Source organism: Mustela lutreola, chromosome 15 (assembly GCF_030435805.1).
Source record: "Mustela lutreola isolate mMusLut2 chromosome 15, mMusLut2.pri, whole genome shotgun sequence".
In the NCBI taxonomy this organism is placed as follows: Eukaryota; Metazoa; Chordata; class Mammalia; order Carnivora; family Mustelidae; genus Mustela; species Mustela lutreola.
Genome location: NC_081304.1, coordinates 68,881,973 through 68,901,972, shown reverse-complemented (window position 1 = coordinate 68,901,972; position 20,000 = coordinate 68,881,973). Strand labels below are relative to the sequence as shown.

General features: G+C 53.0%; 1 protein-coding gene across 1 annotated transcript in view; it reads right to left on the bottom strand.

The window, feature by feature from the left end:
* Positions 1–19,912: 19,912 nt before the first annotated feature.
* LOC131815661 (collagen alpha-1(I) chain-like) overlaps positions 19,913–20,000 on the bottom strand; it is an 8,839-nt gene continuing 8,751 nt past the window's right edge. The window contains exon 9 of the mRNA XM_059147436.1: positions 19,913–19,990. Within this exon, the coding sequence (XP_059003419.1) occupies positions 19,913–19,990 (78 nt within the window). The remainder of the gene's footprint in view (positions 19,991–20,000) is intronic.

Here is a 20,000-nt window from a genome sequence, read left to right as displayed (position 1 = left end):
CAGGCGCCGCTGTTCTTCTCCATAGAGTTCGATCGACCCAGGGACGGATATCCAGTTTCCCTTATCTCTGAAATGACCTGGGACACCACTTTTCTGGCCACCTCCTGTCCTGCTCCTCCCACCCCAACAACCTATCATGGGACCCTACCCTTTCACCTGCAGAACGCTTTTCCACTCCTCCGGCCTGGACTACGTTGGCTTGGAGTCTCTGCCGAATCCCAGCACCCAGGCATGTGCTGGCCGCCCACAGACTCTGTCCACTCTCAGAGGTGATTAGTCAGGGTAACGCACACAAGCTCTCAGAATACTATGCATGCCCAGTATCATACACGTCCACTCCCTGCGGGCCCCCCCCCCCCCCGTTTTGAATGTCTGCGTGGATCCACAGAGTGGAGGGATGCGTGCGTGCGCGCTCACGCAGGCACGCAAGCAGGCACGCAAGGATGGCTAGGGAGAGAGGGAGGAAGGACGGAAGGAAGGAGGAAGAAGGGAAGGAAAGGGAAGGGAAGGGAAGGGAAGGGAAGGGAAGGGAAGGGAAGGGAGACGAGACAGGGACACAGGCCGACCACCCGCCCTGTTCGCCTCCCTCCTTCCCAAGGGACCGGACTACTCACCTCCCTCCCTCCCTCCCTCCCGAGGTACCTGACTACTTACCGCCCCCGCTCCGTCTACCTACACATTTCCCTCACCTTTTCAAAGTGGAAGTAAAATTCGCACTCCATAACTCACATACTCTTCAAAGTACACAGCTCCGTTGCCTTTTTTTCCCTAAGGTTACTCACAAAGATGCGCAACCCTGCCGCCATTTCCAGAACGTTCCCATCCCTTCGAAAAGAAACACCCTTCCCACCCGCGCCCCCCTCTCCCCTACCCCTGACTCTCTTCACCGGTCTCCCCCAACAGCCTCCGAATCTACCCCCGCCACCCCGCCACCCCGCCTAGGACTGGGATATTGCGGCTGCCTTCTTCCTACCCCTGGAATCCCAAGGCACTATGCCACCCCTGGCTCTCTGGTTCCTTTTTCTTAGCGTCATGTTTTGGGGGCTCGCCCATGCACTTCCACCAATCGGCGCTCTGCTCCCTTGTACGGCGTTATCGCTCTCCACGATGAGCTTATGAAGATGAGTGGAAGGACGGAATGATGTTCGCGTGCCACTGGGTCCCCCTGACCCCTTTTCTCTTAAAACTTTAAGTGGTACTAAAGCAGTACCACCTCTGAGGACAGAACTCCTAGCATCATCAGCAGACACTGCGGAAAGGTGTTTTGCACTGTCTTGCGTGGCCGCTTTCTTCCCTGGAAAAGGATTCACAGGCTATCCTGCACCCCTTAAGGCCATAAGGATCTCCTCATACTCTGCCGTGGTCCTGTGTCTTGGGTTGCGTGGCGGCCCCTTCCCCACGGAGAGCTACCCTCACTCCATCCTCCTACGCTGGCCCAGAAGTGTACTCTGGTTTCCTTTACATCTAAACCTTATCTCAGGTTTGGGTTTTGACAGGACGGAGGGACGGAGGGAGGCCCACGTTTTTCATTGACATGGTGGAGAAGGAGAAGATGGGTGCGGGCCTGTGCATATTCTTTTCTATTGTGGGGTGAGCAGAGGATTCAGATTCAGCTCTTGCCAGAAGGGATCTAATCTCTCCTTAAACAATCGGGCAAAATATCAGGCGAACGGTAAGGGCAAGTAAGGGTAAGAAGAACATAGACAAGATTGGCTCTAGATGCTGGAGTTTCCCAAGCAATGATCTCATCAGAGACCCACAAATGTCGAAGATTTCCAGACACCATGCTTAGGTATGGACGTCATTCCAAAGGTATGGTGCTATCATCCGGTGAGTGTTGTATGCTGTCCCCAGCTCACAGGACCAGTGTATCTTGCAGATACAGTACGAGGCTCATCCCTGGATGGAATTGTGCCAGAGAAAGGGAGACAGCAGCCTGTCCTTGAGCCTAAGGTGTGTTGAAGAGAGTGACTCTCTAAAGTACATTGGGCTGAAGAAGACCAGCTGGATTTCTGTTGGTTGGTCTTGGGTATTTGCAGCAACGGGATGGGTGTGGGCGGTGGGTGTAGTTTGTGTACTTTCTGAGCAAGGTGAAAGAACTCTTCAAGTGGAAGTATTTGCACCAGGGGTCTGGGAGGATGGGAGGGTGTGGCTCAGTCCCTTTACCAAGAAAATAGGATGAATCCGGCCTTTTAAGAACGAGGCAAAGAGAAGAGTTTAGCTTTGGCCATCGCAGCACCTGGCACCTGGCACTTGGCACCTCCACAGAAAAAATAGAAGGTTCCCAGAATGAACTGAGCCGCAGAAGTCAGCATGAGCAGATCCCACCACCCTCAGCCCCCCCCGGTCCCCCACCCACCCCCAACCCGGGCAGGCACTAGCTATAGTCCAGAGCTCCAGATCTGGGTCCACCTCCCCCCACCAGGGCTCCCCCTGCCCTCTTCTCAGCCAGGGGCGTATATGTGAGCAAGATCCCAGAAAAAAATTTCCCCTCATCCACAGATAATCTTGCCAACAGTTTGACCACTTTGCCTGAGATACCAACTCATCTGGTATCACCCGAGCGTGATTTTTTCCCTAGAGACCTGGGGCCTAGTTCACTACTTAGGATGAACAGCACCCCCCCTCCCACCATCCCCCACCCCCAGCCTACTGCTCCCAATTCGACCGGAGGAGGGAGGAGGGAGGAGGGAGGAGGGAGGAGGGAGGAGGGAGGAGGGCGGGGCGGGGCGGGGCGGGGCGGGGCGGGGCGGGGCGGGGCGGGGGCCGGGATGGGAGGGCCGCTGAAGGGAGGTTCAGGTTGACCCATTCTAATGGGCCTCATTCAATCCAATCGTTTCATTCAAATGCAGAAAGCTTTCTGCTAAAGTCAGAGCCTGGGGCTTCTCGCCATTGAATGGCGTTCTTCAAATCCCCCAACGCTTAGGCTGTGGCTTGCAAACTTGGGGAGGGAGGAGGCAAAGGGGAAGGAGATAGAGCTTGTCTGAAGAGCTTACCTCATCTGGGGGCAGAAAGAGCACCTCCTTTTCCTAACCCAGGAAACGCCAGTAAACCCTTTGGGAATCATGGATGTGGAGGATGACGTCAGACCTTAAAGCCTTCCAAGGGTGGGGGGTGCAGGCAGGAGGGTGTGGCGGGGTCAGTCGGAGAGGGACATGAAACACATGATGGTGGTGTCTTAGGATTCCGAGGCCAAACACATGGACTGATGATGGTGGTGTCTTAGGAGTCAGAAGGCAAACACAGGCATGGAGTGATAAGGGATAAGAGCTAAGAGCGGCCTGAGAGAGGACAGTTCTCACTCATCCACCGAGTTACAGGGCCTAGGAAGCCCACTGCTCTAAAGCGACATGAACAGTTTATTGATTATCCACCGACTGGTCCTCCCTCTCCCACCTGCTTCCCAAAGGCAACCCTCTGTCTCATTCCCACATAGCCACTGGCTGTTTCACATGCCACCTTCTGTCCACTGAAAGAAGAAAGGGAGGTGGGGAACCCTAAACCAGCTCCACAGATAGCACCTCTGCACAGAGGGGTGAGTGTGGGTCTCATTGGGCAAATGGTGACTCTGAGCCTTGATCCCTGGGTTGTTTCAAAAAATGTACTGGAAGGAACACCTGGCTGGTTCAGTCAGAAGAGCACATGACTTGTTGATCTCAGTCATGATCGTGAGTTCAACCCCTGCCTTGGGTCCACAGATGATGGAAAATGAATGGATGGAATTTTAAAACATTAAGTATGGGATGTTGATCTCTTTATTAAAAAAAAACCAAAAAAAAAAAAAAAAAAAAAAGGAATGGAGGGGCGGCTCAGTCTATTAAGCGTCTGCCTTCAGCTCAGGTCATGATCTCAGGGTACTGAGACTGAGCCCTGCCCCTCTGGGGCTCCCTGCCTCCCTCTCCCTCTGTCCCTCCATCCACTCGTGTGTTCATGCGTGTGCGCTCTCTCTCTCTCTCTCTCTCTCTCTCTCTCTCTGAAATAACTAACTAACTTGCTAAATAGAATCAGACTTCAAAAGAAAAAAAGGGCAAGGGGGAGCCTGGGTGGCTCAGAGGGTAAAAGCCTCTGCCTTCCGCTCAGGTCATGATCCCAGGGTCCTGGGATCAAGGCCTGCATTGGGCTCTCTCCTTGGTGGGGAGCCTGCTTCCTCCTGTCTCTTTGCCTACTTGTGATCTCTCCCTCTCTGTCAAATAAATAAATAAAATCTTTAAAAAAAAAAAAAAAAAAAAAAAGGGACGCCTGGGTGGCTCAGTTGGTTAAGCAGCTGCCTTCGGCTCAGGTCATGATCCCAGCGTCCTGGGATCGAGTCCCGCATCGGGCTCCTTGCTCCGCAGGGGGCCTGCTTGTCCCTCTGACTCTGCCTTCCACTCTGTCTGCCTGTACTCGCTCTCGCTCACTCTCTCTCTGATAAATAAATAAATAAAATCTTTTAAAAAATAAATAAATAAATAAATAAAAAAAGAAAGAAAGAAAGAAAAGAAAGAAAAAGAAAAAAGGACAGGGACATTCACGATTGTTGACGGGGAAAGATGGAGCCTACACAGTGTGGAAACATACTATGTACCATCTATCCCCATGTTTACTTTGGGGTGGAGACTTGACCTGAGAAGGAGGCAAGACTGAGTCCCTTAGGTCAGGAGGTTACCTTAGGAGGAGGAGAAGGGGCTCTAGGCATGCTGTGATAGCTGGTCTAACCGGAATGGGGTCTTAGGCTCCTTCTCTCAGGTAAGGAAAGGAGTATCCGGGCCGGGCCGTGCTTGTTGATAAGCTGCAAGCCATCCGTTGACCTTCAGTCCAGACATCTGCAGAGCTGCCTAGTTATTTGGTAGCAAGGCCTGAAAAGAGATGGTGGCTCAGCAGGGGAAACCAATTCTCTGAAAAACGGGCTTTAAGCTTTCAGCTAGCATCAGCCCATTTACTTTCTGGGGCATGGTTTCAATCAACCCCTCCACCCACCCCTGCCAAGTTATGCTGTGGCTATTCTTTTATTTCCTCAGGGGAGGTAGGTTTATGGTAAAGAAATCTCTGTACATCTTAGCTGTAACATGCCTATATGCAGGGCTAAACAGAGGTGTGTGTGTGTGTGTGTGTGTGTGTGTGTGTGTGTGTGTGTGTGTGTTTTAAGATTTTATTTAGTTTATTTGACAGATAGAGATCACAAGTAGGCAGAGAGACAGGCAGAGAGAGAGGGAGGAGGAAGCAGGCTCCCTGCTGAGCAGAGAGCCCAACACCGGGCTCGATCCCAGGACCCTGGGATCATGACCTGAGCCTAAGGCAGAGGTTTTAACCCACTGAGCCACCCAGGTGCCCCTAAACAGAGGTTTTTAACCGGTAGGCTAAAAGGGAATAGAAACAATAGGGAGTCAGACATGCTATGTTTCCCCCTGTTATAATTTCCCGTGGTCAATCCTTCATTCCATTTCTATGGAACATGGGCAGAGGTCTGCCTTCTGTAACCGCTTCAAACTGAATTAGGGTGCAGTGGAGGCTTTGGAATAGAAGGATCTGAGACAGAGCTGATCGCAATTTTTGGTCCCTTGTGCTAATGGTGGTGCGGGGGGGGGTGCTCAGAGATAGTTCCCTCTCTGAGAACTTGGATATTTCTCTACATGGTTTGGTACCACATGGCATCATTGATTTTATTCCCAAGTACACTTTAAGGAATAGTAACAGTACAGCATAACCCAATAGTCTCATCCTCTCTTAAATCGACCTGGCATCAGTGGCCGTCCAAGAATACAGATGAGGGGCGCCTGGGTGGCTCAGTGAGTTAAGCCTCTGCCTTCAGCTCAGGTCGTGATCCCAGGGTTCTGGGATCGAGCCCCACATGGTACTCTCTACTCACAAGGGAGCTTGCCCTCCCCCACACCCAGCCCCACCTGCCTCACACCCAGCCCCACCTGCCTCTCTGCCTATTTGTGATATCTCTCTCTCTCTCTCTCTCTCTGTCAAATAACTAAGTAAAATATTAAAAATAATAATATACATATGAGTAAATTAGTCTGAGCCCCTCCTCCGGCTGGGGAAGGGGGCAAAGGTTGTGGTGGGTTAAGGGCTTCTTCTAGCCAAGTAGCTTAGTGCTTGACTTGAATTATCAGGGGCTCTTCTCCTTCTCCTTCCTCTTCCTTCTCTTCTGCCTTTACAGATTTTTATTAAGGAATCTCTGCACCTTGGGGCGCCTGGGTTAAAGTCTCTGCCTTTGGCTTGGGTCATGATCCCACGGTCCTGGGATTGAGCCCTACATTGGGCTCTCTGCTCTGTGGGGGGCCTGCTTCCTCCTCTCTCTCTGCCTGTCTCTCTGCCTACTTGTGACCTCTGTCTGTCAAATAAATAAATACAATCTTTAAAGAAAAAAAAAAATGTAATCTCTGCACCCAGTGCGGGGCTTGAACTCACAACACCGAAATCAAGAGTCACATGTTCTACCGACTGAGCCAGCCAAGTGCCCCTATTTATATGGGTTCTTATTTCCAAAGGGTGGTTAATACAGGTGCAGCAAGTGGAGTTAACTATCATAGACTCTGCCTCATTCATCTAGCAATCCAGTGGTTAATAAGAGGCACTTCTATGGAAACAAAAGGAAAACACTGGTTACTGGTTGAAACAAGGGCTCAACCCAGTATCTAAGTCTGGACTGCTGCCAGTGAGGTCTCTAGCTGTCAGGCTTGAAGCATCCTTGGGTGGAGTGGGAGTGGGCAGGGCCTATCTAAGGGATTCTTCTGGTGTGTAGGTCAAATGTCTCATTTCGAGTGTCCCATGGAGCAGCAGGCACAAAGACTGTCTATTATGTATGACGAGCTAGTGTGGCCACTTCCCTCAAGTTTCTTTCACGTGGTCGAACTTCTTCTCCAGGCTTCAGAGGGGGAAAAATATATATATAGATAGATAGATAGATAGATAGAGATATAGATATAAATATAGATATAGATACACACACACACACACACACACACACACACACATTGTTTTAGTTCTTAATGGTTGTAAGATAGGAGAATGGTAGAATGTTGGAAACCTTAGTTCAAAGAGTCACAGTCATAGAGAATCAAGGAAACCAGAAGGATCCAGGATCCAGTCCAGTTTTAGAGGCAAAGAACAAACGCTCAAAGATAATTCATCAGAACTACCAACTACCAACCCCGAAAGTGTGTTATTGAATTAGAATCTTTCTTTCTAAAGTCACCGTTCTTCCCCTCAAAGATAGCCAAAGGAAGGTTAATTTGTTTGTAAAACAAGTCCAGTTTTAACACAGTTGTTCTAATCATCTACATAAGCAAGGCAAGAATAGCAAGTGACCATATATGGGGTTTTTCTTTCTTTCTTTCTTTCTTTCTCTCTTTCTTTCTTTTCTGCTTTGATGGAGCTTTTTACAAAGGCTTTTAGATTGAACTTTTTTCTTTTTAAAAGATTTTAGTTTATTTATTTGAGCGGGGTGGGGGTGGGGGTGGGGGTGGGGGTGGGGGGGACACAAGCGGAAGGAGAGGGAGAGGGAAAAGCAGACTCCCCCGAAGGCAGATGCTTAACGACTGAGCCACCCAGGCTCCCCTAGATTGGACCTTTAAGTGCCTGTTTAAACCCAGGAGCCAAGCCAAAAATTTCCCACCAGATTCGCCTGCAAAATCTGCAGATTTGGGTGAATTCCTCTTTTCCTGAGGCCCTCCAAATTTCCTGAAGTTCCTGCATCCGCCATGAGGTGGCACTCTGTAACTCAACTGTTAAGGCTAGGGCGACCTCTGTCAGCAAGGTTAACAGGCCAACATTTCCAAGGGGCTTTATGGATCCATAAAGTCAATGAGACCTTTTTAAGCTGTCTCATCATATCTGAGTCTACGCATGTGTCTCTGAAAGATGATATTCCAGGGGCACCTGGTTGGTTCAGTCAGTAGAGAGCAGGACTCTTGGTCTCAGGGTTGTCAGTTCGAGCCCCACGTTCGGTGTAGAGATTACTTAAAAAATAAAAATCTGTTGGGCGCCTGGGTGGCTCAGTGGGTTAAGCCTCTGCCTTCGACTCAGGTCATGATACCGGGGTCCTAGGATGGAGCCCTGCATTGGGCTCTCTGCTCAGCAGGGAGCCTGCTTCCAGCTCGCTCGCTCGCTATCTCTCTCTCTCTCTCTCTCTCTCTCCCTCTCTCCCTTTCTCTCCCACCACCCCACCCCTCTCTCTGGTAAAAAACTAAAATCTGCAAAATGAAATGAAATGAAATGAAATGGGGGGGCGGAAAAAAGAATAAAAGCTGATTATCTGTATTGCATGTGGCATTGTGGGCTCCAAAACTATGTCTCTTTAAAATAAAACCAACAACCTTGAATTGCCTTTAAAGCCAAAAAAGTCGCACCTGTGTCCACTAAAAAAAGTCAGTCAATTGTTTCCCCACACTCAGGCTCCTGTGGGGAAGTCTGAAGTGGGCTGTTTAGGTCCAGGGGAGCCCTCGGGGCCCCTCCCTGCTGATTTGCAAGATGCTCCAATTTAGACCTCAGAAGGAGTTGGCCCAAGGGCTTGGAGTGACTTTTGTTCCTTGATAACGAGGCGGGGGAGGCGGGGGAGGTGGGGGAGGGTGGAGGAGGGAGGAGGAGGAGCCGCCGCCGCCGCCGGAGGCACCTGGGATGGCAAAGGAGTTGACCACTCCAGCCACATCCCCGGCGTGCAGAAAAGGGTGTGTGTGTGTGTGTGTGGGGGGGGGTGTGTCTCGCGGCGGAGGTGAAGGCGGGGCAAGGGAGCCGCTGGCAAGGCCCAGGGCAGATTTAAAGTTTTGGACTAATTTTTTTTTTTCTTTTTTCTTTTCTTTTCCCGTTTGGCCTCTGCCTGCCTCCGCCTCCGCCTCCGCCTTCATCTCGTTCTGTAAAATAGGCTTTATCTGTAGTTGCTTTTCAGCCCCCTGGGAGTCAGTGGGTTGGGCATCAATCAGTTCAGGTGTGTGTACTTGGGGAGGAGGAAGTGGGGAGGGGAGTGGATTTCGGATTTCTAGTGTCTGTCCGCCCATCTTCCTCCACTTCCTCATTCTTTTGACTATTGGGAAGTTGTGGGGGGGGGGCAGGTGTGTTCCATTTTTGTCTATCCTTCTCTCTCTGGACCATCGATTGGGGCCCTTCCCTTGAGGCATCTTTCCGATGGAGCGACAATCCCCTATATTCAGACAAAAGCCTGAATGTAGGGGAGACAATCCCCTATATTCAGACAAAAGCCTGAATGTAGGGGAGACAATCCCCTATATTCAGACAAAAGTCTGAATGTAGGGGATGTCATCCCAGATCATGTGACCTGAAAAACATTCGGGCTTGTTCTTACCATGCCCGATTTTTACAGGTGCCTCCTTTAGACTCAGTAAAAAAATAAAGAGTCCTTTGCAAATGGATGTTAGCAAAAGCGTCCTGAGGGAGAGAAAACATCTCAGATGTGTAACGCATAGGGACACATAGATACAAACAAGATGCAAACAACTTCTAGCCTTTGTTTCAGTCTTACTTGTGGAGAGGTCATGAAAGACCAGAGGCTCAAAATCCACCCCTTGGCTGAAAACAAATCCAAGTGCAACATAGCATGGCCACCTATGGATCCCATCCATCAGTTGTTTTCCATTTCCAATCAAAACACGGCAGGTTCTGTGCAACAGCTGCAGCAACAGCTGCAGCAAGAAACAAACCAAATGAAGACCAGAGCATCTCCCTGAGCGTTGGGTCCTCCCCAAAAGCTGGGCCTTCACTGATGGAACTAAACAGGCTTCCCAGTTTCTAATAGCTTAGTCTCCTAGCAGCCTTCCTCTACTTGTGCACGCAATTCAAATATGTCGAAAGAAGCCCACTTGGGCCATCTGAGACTCATGGTACCCTGAAATGGTTCTGTTTATGCATTTGACAGAGAGAAACAGCGAGGGAGGGAAACGAGCAGGGGCAGGGAGAGTGGGAGAGGGAGAAGCAGGCTTCCCGCTGAGCAGGGAGCCAGATGAGATGGGGGCCCGGGGTGGGGGTGGGTGCGCGCGCGCGCGCGCGCACACACACACACACACACACACACACACAGGATCCCAGGTGCCCGAGATCATGACCTGAGCCTATGGCAGACCCTTAACGCCTGAGCCACCCAGGTGCCCCTGGGTTACTGTTTCTTAAGCGCTTCACATTCCAAAGAACCTGTGTGCCAAAGCGGTATGGGAGCGGGGGCGGCGGCACACAGGAGACCCGTTCTCTCCCTAAGCTACAAAAAGCTCAGGGTCCCCTGGTTGGTTCTCCATAGAGCGCACTGATTCTTAGATCTGAGTCCTGAGTTCCAGCCCCACCCCGGTAGTAGAGATCACTTCCACAAGGACCAAAATAGCAATGAAGAGCTCGATAAACACCGCGCATGGCCTCTGCCGCTCTGCCTACTTGGGCTCTCTTTCTCGCTGTCAAATGCAGAAGTAAAATCTTTAAAATGAAAGAAAGAAAGAAAGAAAGAGACATCCTTTTTTCTTTCTTTCTTTCTTTGAGAGAGAGAAGAGAGGGGGACACACAAACACACACACACGTGTGTATATATGTATGTGTGTATACACACATGTACGCACACATATATTCTGCGCGCGTGCAGAAGCAGGGGGGAAGGGCAGGCAGAGGGAGAGGGAGAAGCAGGCTCCCCGCTGAACAAGAAGCCTGATGTGGGACTTGATCCCAGGAACGTGGGATCATGACCTGAGCCAAAGGCAGACGCTTAACCTTAAGGGACTAAGCCGCCCAGGTACCCTGTGAGTCACATTCTTAATCCTCAAGGACGGGAAGTTGAGAATGGAAAGGAGAACTCTGGACAAACTGATCTTGTTTGTTTGTTTGTTTGCTTGCTTGCTTCTTTCTTTCTTTCTTTCAGATCTGTATGTTCCTTTAGCCTCCCCACGTAGGTTAGTTACTCTTCCACAATCGCCTCTTCTTGTTCAACTCAATATACCAGCAACTAGGATTTGCTCCTTCTCAGGGTCTTGCTTTCCTTGGGAGGGCTTTGTCATGTGACACTTTCAGGGAACAAATTTGTAGGCTCCTTTTCCTGTTACTCTGTCTCATGTCAATGTCATCCTTAGGGTCTGCCACAAACCCTGAGCTAAAGGGTGTGCCCCGGTGACGTCTTCCTTTCCAGCATCTTTGAATTCTCCCTCCTTCATGACCTTGTTCCTTCCGTGCACAGCCCTCTGCTCAGCTCCCGCCCCCCCCCATGCCAGAAATATGGGTGATGGCCTCTCAAAGCTAAACATACTCTTACCGTACGACACGGCAATCCTGCTCCTTGGTATGTATCGATGACCCAAATGAGTTGAAAACTGAGGTCTGCACAGAAACCTACATGCAGACGTTCACGGCCCCTTCACTCGTAATGGCTTGAACCTGGAGGCAATCCAGAAGTCCCGCAGGAGGAGAATGGATACAGAGAGTGGGGTACATCCAGGCCATGAACTAAATGGTTTTCGGGGCTTTGGAAAGAGATGAGCGAGCTATGGAGCTATGGGGAGCTGTGGGGAGCCAGGCAGGGAAACTTCCGTGTGTATTCCTGACTGAGAGAAGCCAATCAGAAGAGGTGCACCTACCTCACGGTTCCAACTCAATGTGACATGCTGAAGGAGGCCAGACTGTGGAGAGGGTCATGAGATCAGTCGGCTGGAGAGCAGAATATGAACTGTAGCAGACAGCGTCATAGACGGGCAGGTGTGTGGAGAGGGTTTCTCCCCCTCTTTGACCAGGTTTTGCTCCAAAGGAGTGCAGCCAAAATTGTAACCATAGGAGGCAGTGGGCTCCCCGAAAAATCTCAAGGAAAAGAACTGTAAGCAACAGGAATAGCTATTGGTCAGGCTCTAAAGGAAAGGGTGGAGAGATTCAACCAGTTGGCCTGAAAGTTGGCGATAAATGTCTTCTCCCAGAATATGGAGGCCTCGGGGTAGTTCTAGATGATGTGGACTATTTTCTTACTTAGAGACCGTGACATTCTGAGAAAATATATAGACTGTAATAAATCATTATTGCAATGGCATCCCGTGAAACTACTCAGTCCACTGAAGTTGTGAAATCTTGCCTCGTGTTAGTAATTTCCATGTCTGTCTTTCATAATAAGCCAATGATATTCAAACTAGTGATAAGGAAGGTAAGAAGTCAGGCAGGCAGGCAGGGAAAAAGGGAAAACAAAGATCTGTCGGCTGCCAGGGGTTTTGGCAGGGGTGGAGGGTGCCTGTTGGGGGGCGGGGGGAAGGTGCGGGTGGGTAGGTGGGTGGGTAGGGTGACTAGGCAGAGCACAGAGGATTTTTAAGGCGGTGGAACTATTCAGAGTGCTACGATGGTGGTAAGATACTTTTGTCGAAACCCAGAGAAAGGGGGCGCCTGGGTGTCTCAGTGAGTCAAGTCTCTGCCTTTGGCTCTGGTCATGATCTCCGGGTCCTGGGATCGAGCCCCGTATTGGGCTCTCTGCTTGGCGGGGAGCCTGCTCCCCGCCCCCCCCACTTATGATCTGTGTGTCTGTCTGTCTCTCTCTCTCTGTCAAATAAATAAATAAAGTCGTTATAAAAAGGAAAACAAAACCCCAGAGAATGGATAACGCCAAGAGTGGACTCTCGTGTAAACTCTGGACCCTGAGTGGCTGATGATGATGTCACAATGTGGATGAGCAGGTGTCCTGTAGGTACTGGCCGTATTCTCCAGTGAATTTGGCTGTGAACCCAAAATCGATCAAAATAAGTAAGTACGTAAGTACGTAAATAAATAAATAATTAGAAACAAAGCCCCATTAAACGCGCGCGCGCGCGTGCACACACACACACACACACACACACACACACACACGAAGGAACAAACACAAAAACCGGACAGACAGGCAGACCGGATGTGGAGCTGTCTGGGAAATGGTCAAGAAAGAATTGCAGAGATGTGTTTGGTGCAAAAAAGGTGCTTTTAGGACAGCACGAGGACAGGACCTGTGGGCAGAACGAGCTGTGCTGGGATTGTGAGGGGTCACTGGTGGTACGGTTTCCAGTTAGTGGGGGTTAGGGATAAGGTAAGTCTCCCAGGAATGTGTGTATGCTGCGAGCAAGGTCTCCGAGACCTTGCAGGGCTACGTACTGTCAAGGTGAGGTAAGTCCCTCTTGTTTTAGCAAAGCATTAGTCATGAGACCCTTTAGATGTGTGTCTGTGGGCCACGTGTTGGAAGAGGGATGTTAGCATCTCGTGGGCATTTGTGGCTATCGGAGTGAAGTGACACGCACTAGAGCAAATCCTCACGGGTAAAACATTGAACAAAATCCTTGAGGGAGTTGTAGGGGTGTTACACCCTGTATGTGTCAGGGATTCATCAGTGGGTTACAAGTGGTCAGGAGACCTTGCTGTTGCCTCATTTCTCTTGCCTTGGCTCTCTTCATCTGGTCTGAGTGACGTTCCAGGTGGACATTCTTGCTGCTGGGGTGTGGGTGTGGGTGTGAGTGGGGGTGGGGGGGCTGGTGGTGGTGGTGGTGGTGGTGGTGGTGGTGGTGGGGGTGTTTGGTAGTGGTGGTGGTGGACACACATTCTCCTCTACCTGCTTAGGGTCTGTGGCTGGGCCTAGGATGTTGTCCGACAGAAGAGCTTCCCTAGAGAAGGGCATCTAACTGTGGGTAGGTGTTTGCCTGCACAGGGGCGCCTTCACAAGGGCCTAAAGACAGGGACTCGAGGGGTGCCTGGGTGTCTGGGTGTCTGGGCGGGTTGGGCCTCCACCTTCCAGGTCATGATCTCATGATCTCCGGGTCCTGGGATCGAGCCCCGCGTCGCGTCGGGTTCTCTGCTCAGTGGGGAGCCTGCTTCCTCCTCTCTCTCTCTCTGCCTGCCTCTCTGCTTACTTGTGATCTCTCTCTGTCAAATAAATAAATAAAATCTTAAAAAAAAAAAAAAAAAGAAAGGAAGGAAGAAAGAAAGAAAGACAGACAGACAAGACAGGGACTCGATCCACTCGTGAAGAACGGACGAGAAAAAAAAGGGGTTTGGGCAAGGGGCAGGCAGCTCCTTGGAAAAGACAGCCCCGGGAAGATGGGGGTGGGGGTGGGGCTGGTCGAAAGAAGTTTCATCGATGTGGACGGTTCAGACCCTAATTCTCCGGCTCCCCTTTCCTGTCTCTGGTGATGGAGGATGCCTTTCTGCTTCCTGGTTCCAGGGAAGGTACCTTTCGCATGGGAGTTGGCTCTCTTGGTCTCGTGAAGACCAGAAGGGTCGGCATATCCTTCTTGTAGGTGCTGCGTCTTCAAGGAGTTGAATTTGAGATAACCGACGTGCCACAGTGGGCACCTTTGAGGGGTGAGGGTGACATGTTCTGGTTTCCTTCAGGGCAGTCTACCCAGACTCAAGTGGCTCACGGGTCCTTGTTCCTCGGGAATCCCTCTCCCCATCCCTGGTCCTGCTATTGCTGGCTCCTTTCTTTCCGGCCATTCCCGAGGCTCCTCCACAGCGGCAGCGTGCCTGCGCATAGGCTCCTTGGCCTGGGTGTTAAAAAGAAGATCGGAAGGTTCCCTGCCGTTCGACCCTGGGCCCTGCAGAGTTTGTCGTTGCTATGGTTCTTCTGTATTTTTTAATCGCCTCTGGGATGATCAGGGATGGACTCCCTGCCTCTCAAACCCAGACTCCATGTCTATTTGGAAGTAGACATTAAAACTGCCTCGCTGGTTTTCTGAGTCGGGGGCCTTGTATTAGACACGACCTGCTCAAAGGGACCTGACCCTAAAAATCTTGGTTTTCTTCCTTGCCTTTGGCCGTGTGGCAGACTTCCCATCTGAATGGATTGTACCCCGGTTCCCCTAGTGACCCAGCTCCAACCTCCGGGAGCGGTTTCCTCATTTTGTTTCTCTCTGAGCAACACCCTCCACCCCCCACCTCCCACTCCCGGCTGATCCCCCAGGCCTCTGTGTGTCCTTTGCTCTTGGGTCCTCTTCAGAGGGTGTTTCACAGAGCCTAGGTTTTTAATTTTGGGGACTTCCAACCCCTCCGTTTATTTTTTATTATTTATTTATTTATTTTTTAACGGATCGCGCCTTTGGTGTCCAGTCTTAAACCCTCTTTGCCTGGCCCTAGATCCCCAGCTCTCCCCCTAGAATCACCCCCCCCCCCAACATGCGCGCGTGCACACAGACACAGACACACACAGACACACACACACACAGACACACACACACAGACACACACACACACACACGCACACGCACACACTCACGTGTGTTCCAGTGTTCTGTTTCCCATGGAAGTGTGAGATCCGTTTGGAGTTCACATTGGTAGGAGGGGTGAGGTCTGGCTGTTTGGATAGAAGCTTTCTTCTTCCTTTTTTTCCTCCTTCAAAAAGAATTTTGGTGCTGGTGGTAGGGAGGTAGGTAGGGAGGGAGGGAGGGAGGGAGGGAAGGAGGGAGGGAGGGAGGGCAGGCGGGTGAAGGAGCGAAGGAGCGAAGGATCCAGAAGGAGGGTCAGAGAGCAGGAGGGTGAGAAGCAGAGTCTCTGCTGAGTAGGGAGCCCCGATGGATGCGGGGCTCAATCCCAGGACCCGGAGATCATGACCTGAGCTGAAGGCAGAGACATTTCACCGACTGAGCCACTCAGGCGCCCCAGTTTTCTTCTTTCTTTCTTTCTTTCTCTCTTTCTTTCTTTCGATTTTATTTATTTATTTGACAGAGAGAGATCACAAGTAGGCAGAGAGGCAGGCAGAGTGAGAGGGGGGAAGCAGGCTTGCCGCTGAGCAGAGAGCCCGATGCGGGGCTCGATCCCAGGATCCTGGGATCATGACCTGAGCCGAAGGCAGAGGCTTTAACCCATTGAGCCACTCAGGTGCCCCCCAGTATTCTTGTTTCTTTGTCTGCCTTCTTGCCTGCGTGTTGGGCCTGTGGATGTCTGATGACTGACTGTCCTCTGATTTCGTGGGGAGGTGGGCCATGTTTCCTCCTTTGAATGGCCTTTGCGCATCGGTGTGTTATGCCCAAATTCCGAGACACCCCCCCCCCCTCCCCAAAGACGACCACCAGAGTCCAGAGTCAAAGCCAAACAGCAAGGGTTGTTTATTACGAGTTCGAACCTGGACCTCCGCGCACTGGTTGCCGGTGACGCTAAGAGGTCCTGAGCTCAGGATCACGGCACTTTTTATGCACTATTTTTGGGGAGGCAGGGACTTAGCATACATCATAGTATCTCCTAACAAATCACTACATACCGCGGGAAAATCAAACAGCAACTTATCGCCCTCGCCCCGCAAGGACGACAAGAACCCTGGTTCGGATGCATCTTCTCTCTCTCTATTTCTGAAAGTCTACACACTTATATATGCTTACATGACCAATCAGCGAGCAGGGTACAGGAGGGAGCGAATCAGGCGGTGCACCTAAAGGAACAACTTCGCTAGCAACCAATGCTGTTTACTTCCTCTTTGGGCGTTCCGCTTAGTCTCACGAGGCAATCCTAACCTGGCAACTAGCCAGGCGCCATCTTTTACTGGCGGAGGCCGCCCTGGCCAGGGGCCTGCCTCCGACAGCAACTCTCTCATATGACTGGTGCGCTACAGAGCGGGGGGAGGGGGGGGGAGGCTGGGAACAGATTATTGGTTAGGTCAAAGGGCTGTCATTCTTCAAACTGCTTGGTGGGCACCGCTAGGGTATGTGTCACCTCTGGATTGGCTGGGGTCTCCCTGACAAGCCGCGGGGTGCCAGATGGTTGTTATCTCTTGCACCCAGAGCTGGGTGGGGGGTCCGGGAGCAGTCATTTTGTCACGTCCAATTCTGGGTGGGGGTTTCTCTGGTGCCAGATGACTGTTATCTCTTGGCCCAAAGCCGGGTGGGGGTCCGGGAGCGGCCACTCTGCCAGGTTCAATTCTGGGCGGCGGTTGTGTGGTTACAGAGTGCTTATAGAAAGTTTGCTGGTAATTTTCCATCTCCTCATGGGTTAGCAAGGGAAGGTGCAGAAGCAGAAATAGCGGTTATGGTTATAGTTTAGGCATCTCAGGTGGAACCTTTGTTGGGCTTGGGTATATCTGTTTGGGTATCTGTTCCGTTCCATCGATTCATTGATGGACCGACTATGTCTCTTTGTCTGCCAACATCACAGGGTTCCCATGGCCTCTACCAAAAAAAAAAAAAAAAAAAAAAAAAAGGCATTCGACCAGGGTGACTTTATTTCTGATTTTTGATTTGTTTTCCTATGTTGTGTTTGAAATCGACATAGCGATTCGAATGTCTTTGGCCTGTCAGCTCTGTATACCCACCCAGTGTGGCCCTGGAACTCAGGACCCCCACAGATCAAGAGTCGCCTTCCTCGGGGATCCTCTGGACCGAGCCAGCTAGGTGCCCTGAAAGACGTGTACTTGAATCACAGGTGTGAAGTCTGCGCCCATGAACTTTGCACTGGGAAACCTTATTTGGATCGTCGCACTCTTGGGGAAATACTGGTGAAAGAATGTTGTGTAGCTAACTACGGAGGAACTGACTTGGAAGGAAAACCTTTTTCAGTTTCTGGTGTTTGGTCAATTCTCTCGACTCAATAGGTGTCCAGCCTTCAGATTCACATTATTTGCTTGATTTCTCTCTTGTCTGCGTTTCCCCATTTACTTTTATAGTGAATGCTCAGGGTTGATCCTTGACAGAGAACAGTTTTCATCCTGGCGGGTGGGTGGGTGGGTGGGTGGGTGTATGTGTGTGTGGGGGGTGTGTGTGTGTGTGTGGTGTGGGTAGTGGGGGGGGGGGGCTCTTCCGGCGGCAGCGGCCCGGGCGCGTTTCCCAAGTCTCCTCTGGGCTGCTGGAGTCACGCCGTGCCCGCCGGGAGCTCCCGAGGCTGACGCCCGCCCCTCCGAAGTGGGCCGGGACACGAGATTGGGCGGTCTGGTGGCCGGCAGCGCGACTTCACTGCCCTGCGATCCGGGCCTGCCTCGGTGTCTTTCGCGGCGGTTGTCTGCCGCCACCTGGCGGCCGCTTTTATATAGCGTCTCCCCGCCGGAGCGTGGGCGACATCGGCAAGGGGTGGCATTTGGTGGCGGTCCCCGAGCTGCAGTTCCGGGAAGCCGGCGACACTAGAGGGAGCCTCCGGTTTTCTCTGGAGTGTCGGGGCGCAATCGGCTCGTGGGAGATTGAACCCGTAGTTTTTTGGGGAACTAGTGGCGCTCTAGCCTCGTCCTCCTCCTCCTCGCTCTCCCGTAGAGGTGTTGGGGGCTGCCTGGAGGGGTGGACCAGCACCCCGCCGGTGCCCCCTCCTCCACCCCTGGCAGAACGGGAGAGGGTGTGCGCGTGCGGCACGAGGACGCCGTTCGGCGTGAGGCTCTGGCCGGTCGTCAGGCCTTCTGTGTCCCGCGTGTCCCGTGTCACACTCGGGTGGTTGGGGACCGGCGTGAGCCTCGCTGGGAAGCCCGTGGATGGCGCGAGGGTTCCGTCCGCGGGCACGCGTGGGGTCCTGGTCGTCGCCCCCGATTTTCTCACCAAGTTTTCCGAGGCCCTCTGCGTAGGTGGGGACCGGATGGGACCGGATGGGATCAGACCAGACCAGGCCGCGCCGCCAGGGGAGGCACGAGCCGCGACCTCCGTGGAGGTCCGGCCATCGGGGGGCGCCTCCACGTGTCTGCCCCCTCTCCCAGTCCCAGCCGGGAGTCAGTGACCGTCCTGGGCCGGGGCCGGTGGTGAGAGAGAGGAGGAGGCGAGCGCCGGCAGATCCCCCCCCCCCTCCCGCAACAACTTGATTCTTCTCGAAGTCCCGACCTTGGGACGACAGGCGGACCAGGGGAGGAGCTAGCCGGGCAGAGCCGGGCAGAGCCGGCCCGGGCCAGCCCAGCCCACCCCGCTCCACCCCCCTCGCGTCGGCTGTCGGTCCCGGCTACCCCCTGCCCCATGCTCCCGGGGGTCGACCAGATGGCCCTAGGGGTTCCGTGGGGCGCACCCACGCCTTTTCTTGGGGGTGTGTGTGTGTGTGTGTGTGTGTGTGTGTGTGTGTGTGTGTGTGTAGGGTGATGGAGCGGTATTTGGGGCCAGTGGCTGGGCCACGGTCCCACGAGGTCCCGGTGACCTGTGGCTAGGCCCCGCCTGATGGCGTGGCTATTTTGTCCCCTGAAAGGAGCACTTTTTGTTGCCAGGTAGGTGCTGACACGCTGTTTGAGTGACTTGCCTTAGAGATGTGGGCCTCTGGGTGCGTGCGGGGCTCCGGGCTTGGCCGTGGTGCCAAATCCGGCTCGGCCCTCGCTTGTTTGAGCCGTCTGCGTGGGCCTGTGCGCTGCCGGCTCTTGTTGCCCCCAGGTGGCCTGGGCTGTGGTGTCACCTCTGGTCTCCAGCACCCGAGGGCTGCGTGGTCAGGTGGCGTGGGTCCTTTACCCTGTGCACTCTGCGTTGCGGGCACCCGGCTGTGGCTGTGGCAACCCCCGTTCCGTTCCGCAAGGCTCCGTGCCACGTGTCAGGCATTCTCCCTGGGTTGCCCGGCTGTTCTTGCCCTAGGCTGGAGGGGTGCCGGCGAGGCTGAAAAGCAGGCCCTTCTGGTGGATGTCCTCGCCGGTTGTTTCCCCCCTCTGGGGCCTCCTTGGGCACGTTTTTGCTGATCGATGTGGTGATGTCGTGTTCTCCCGGGCCGGGCCTAAACCGCGTCAGACGAGGGACGGACATTCATGGTGAATGGGACCGTGCTTCTCGCTCTGCCCGCGGGTCCCTCGCTCCTCCTCTTCTGCCCCCCGCTGTCGTGGGTGGTGTAGGGGGGGAAGGGTGCCGGGGGGGTGTGGGCTCCGGCCCGACTCCACTTTCCCACGGTTCCCGCCTCAGGGCGCCCGTGGGCGTGGGGCCCTCTGACGCAGCGGACACTCTCGCTTGCCTCTCTTGGCGTCTTGTGGGGTGAGCGGCCCTCCCCGTGGCGGGGAGGGCTGTCCCCGTGCCGCGCTGCTCACCGCCTGGGCGTGCTGAGTGCGTGGCGCCTGGCCCTCTGTGGTGCCCCTGGAGCGCTCCAGGTTGTCTCAGGTGCCTGAGGCCGAGCGGTGGCGTCGTTTCCCGTTCCCAGCGACCCCCTCGGGCTGCCGCTGTCGGTGGTGTGTCTGAAGAGCG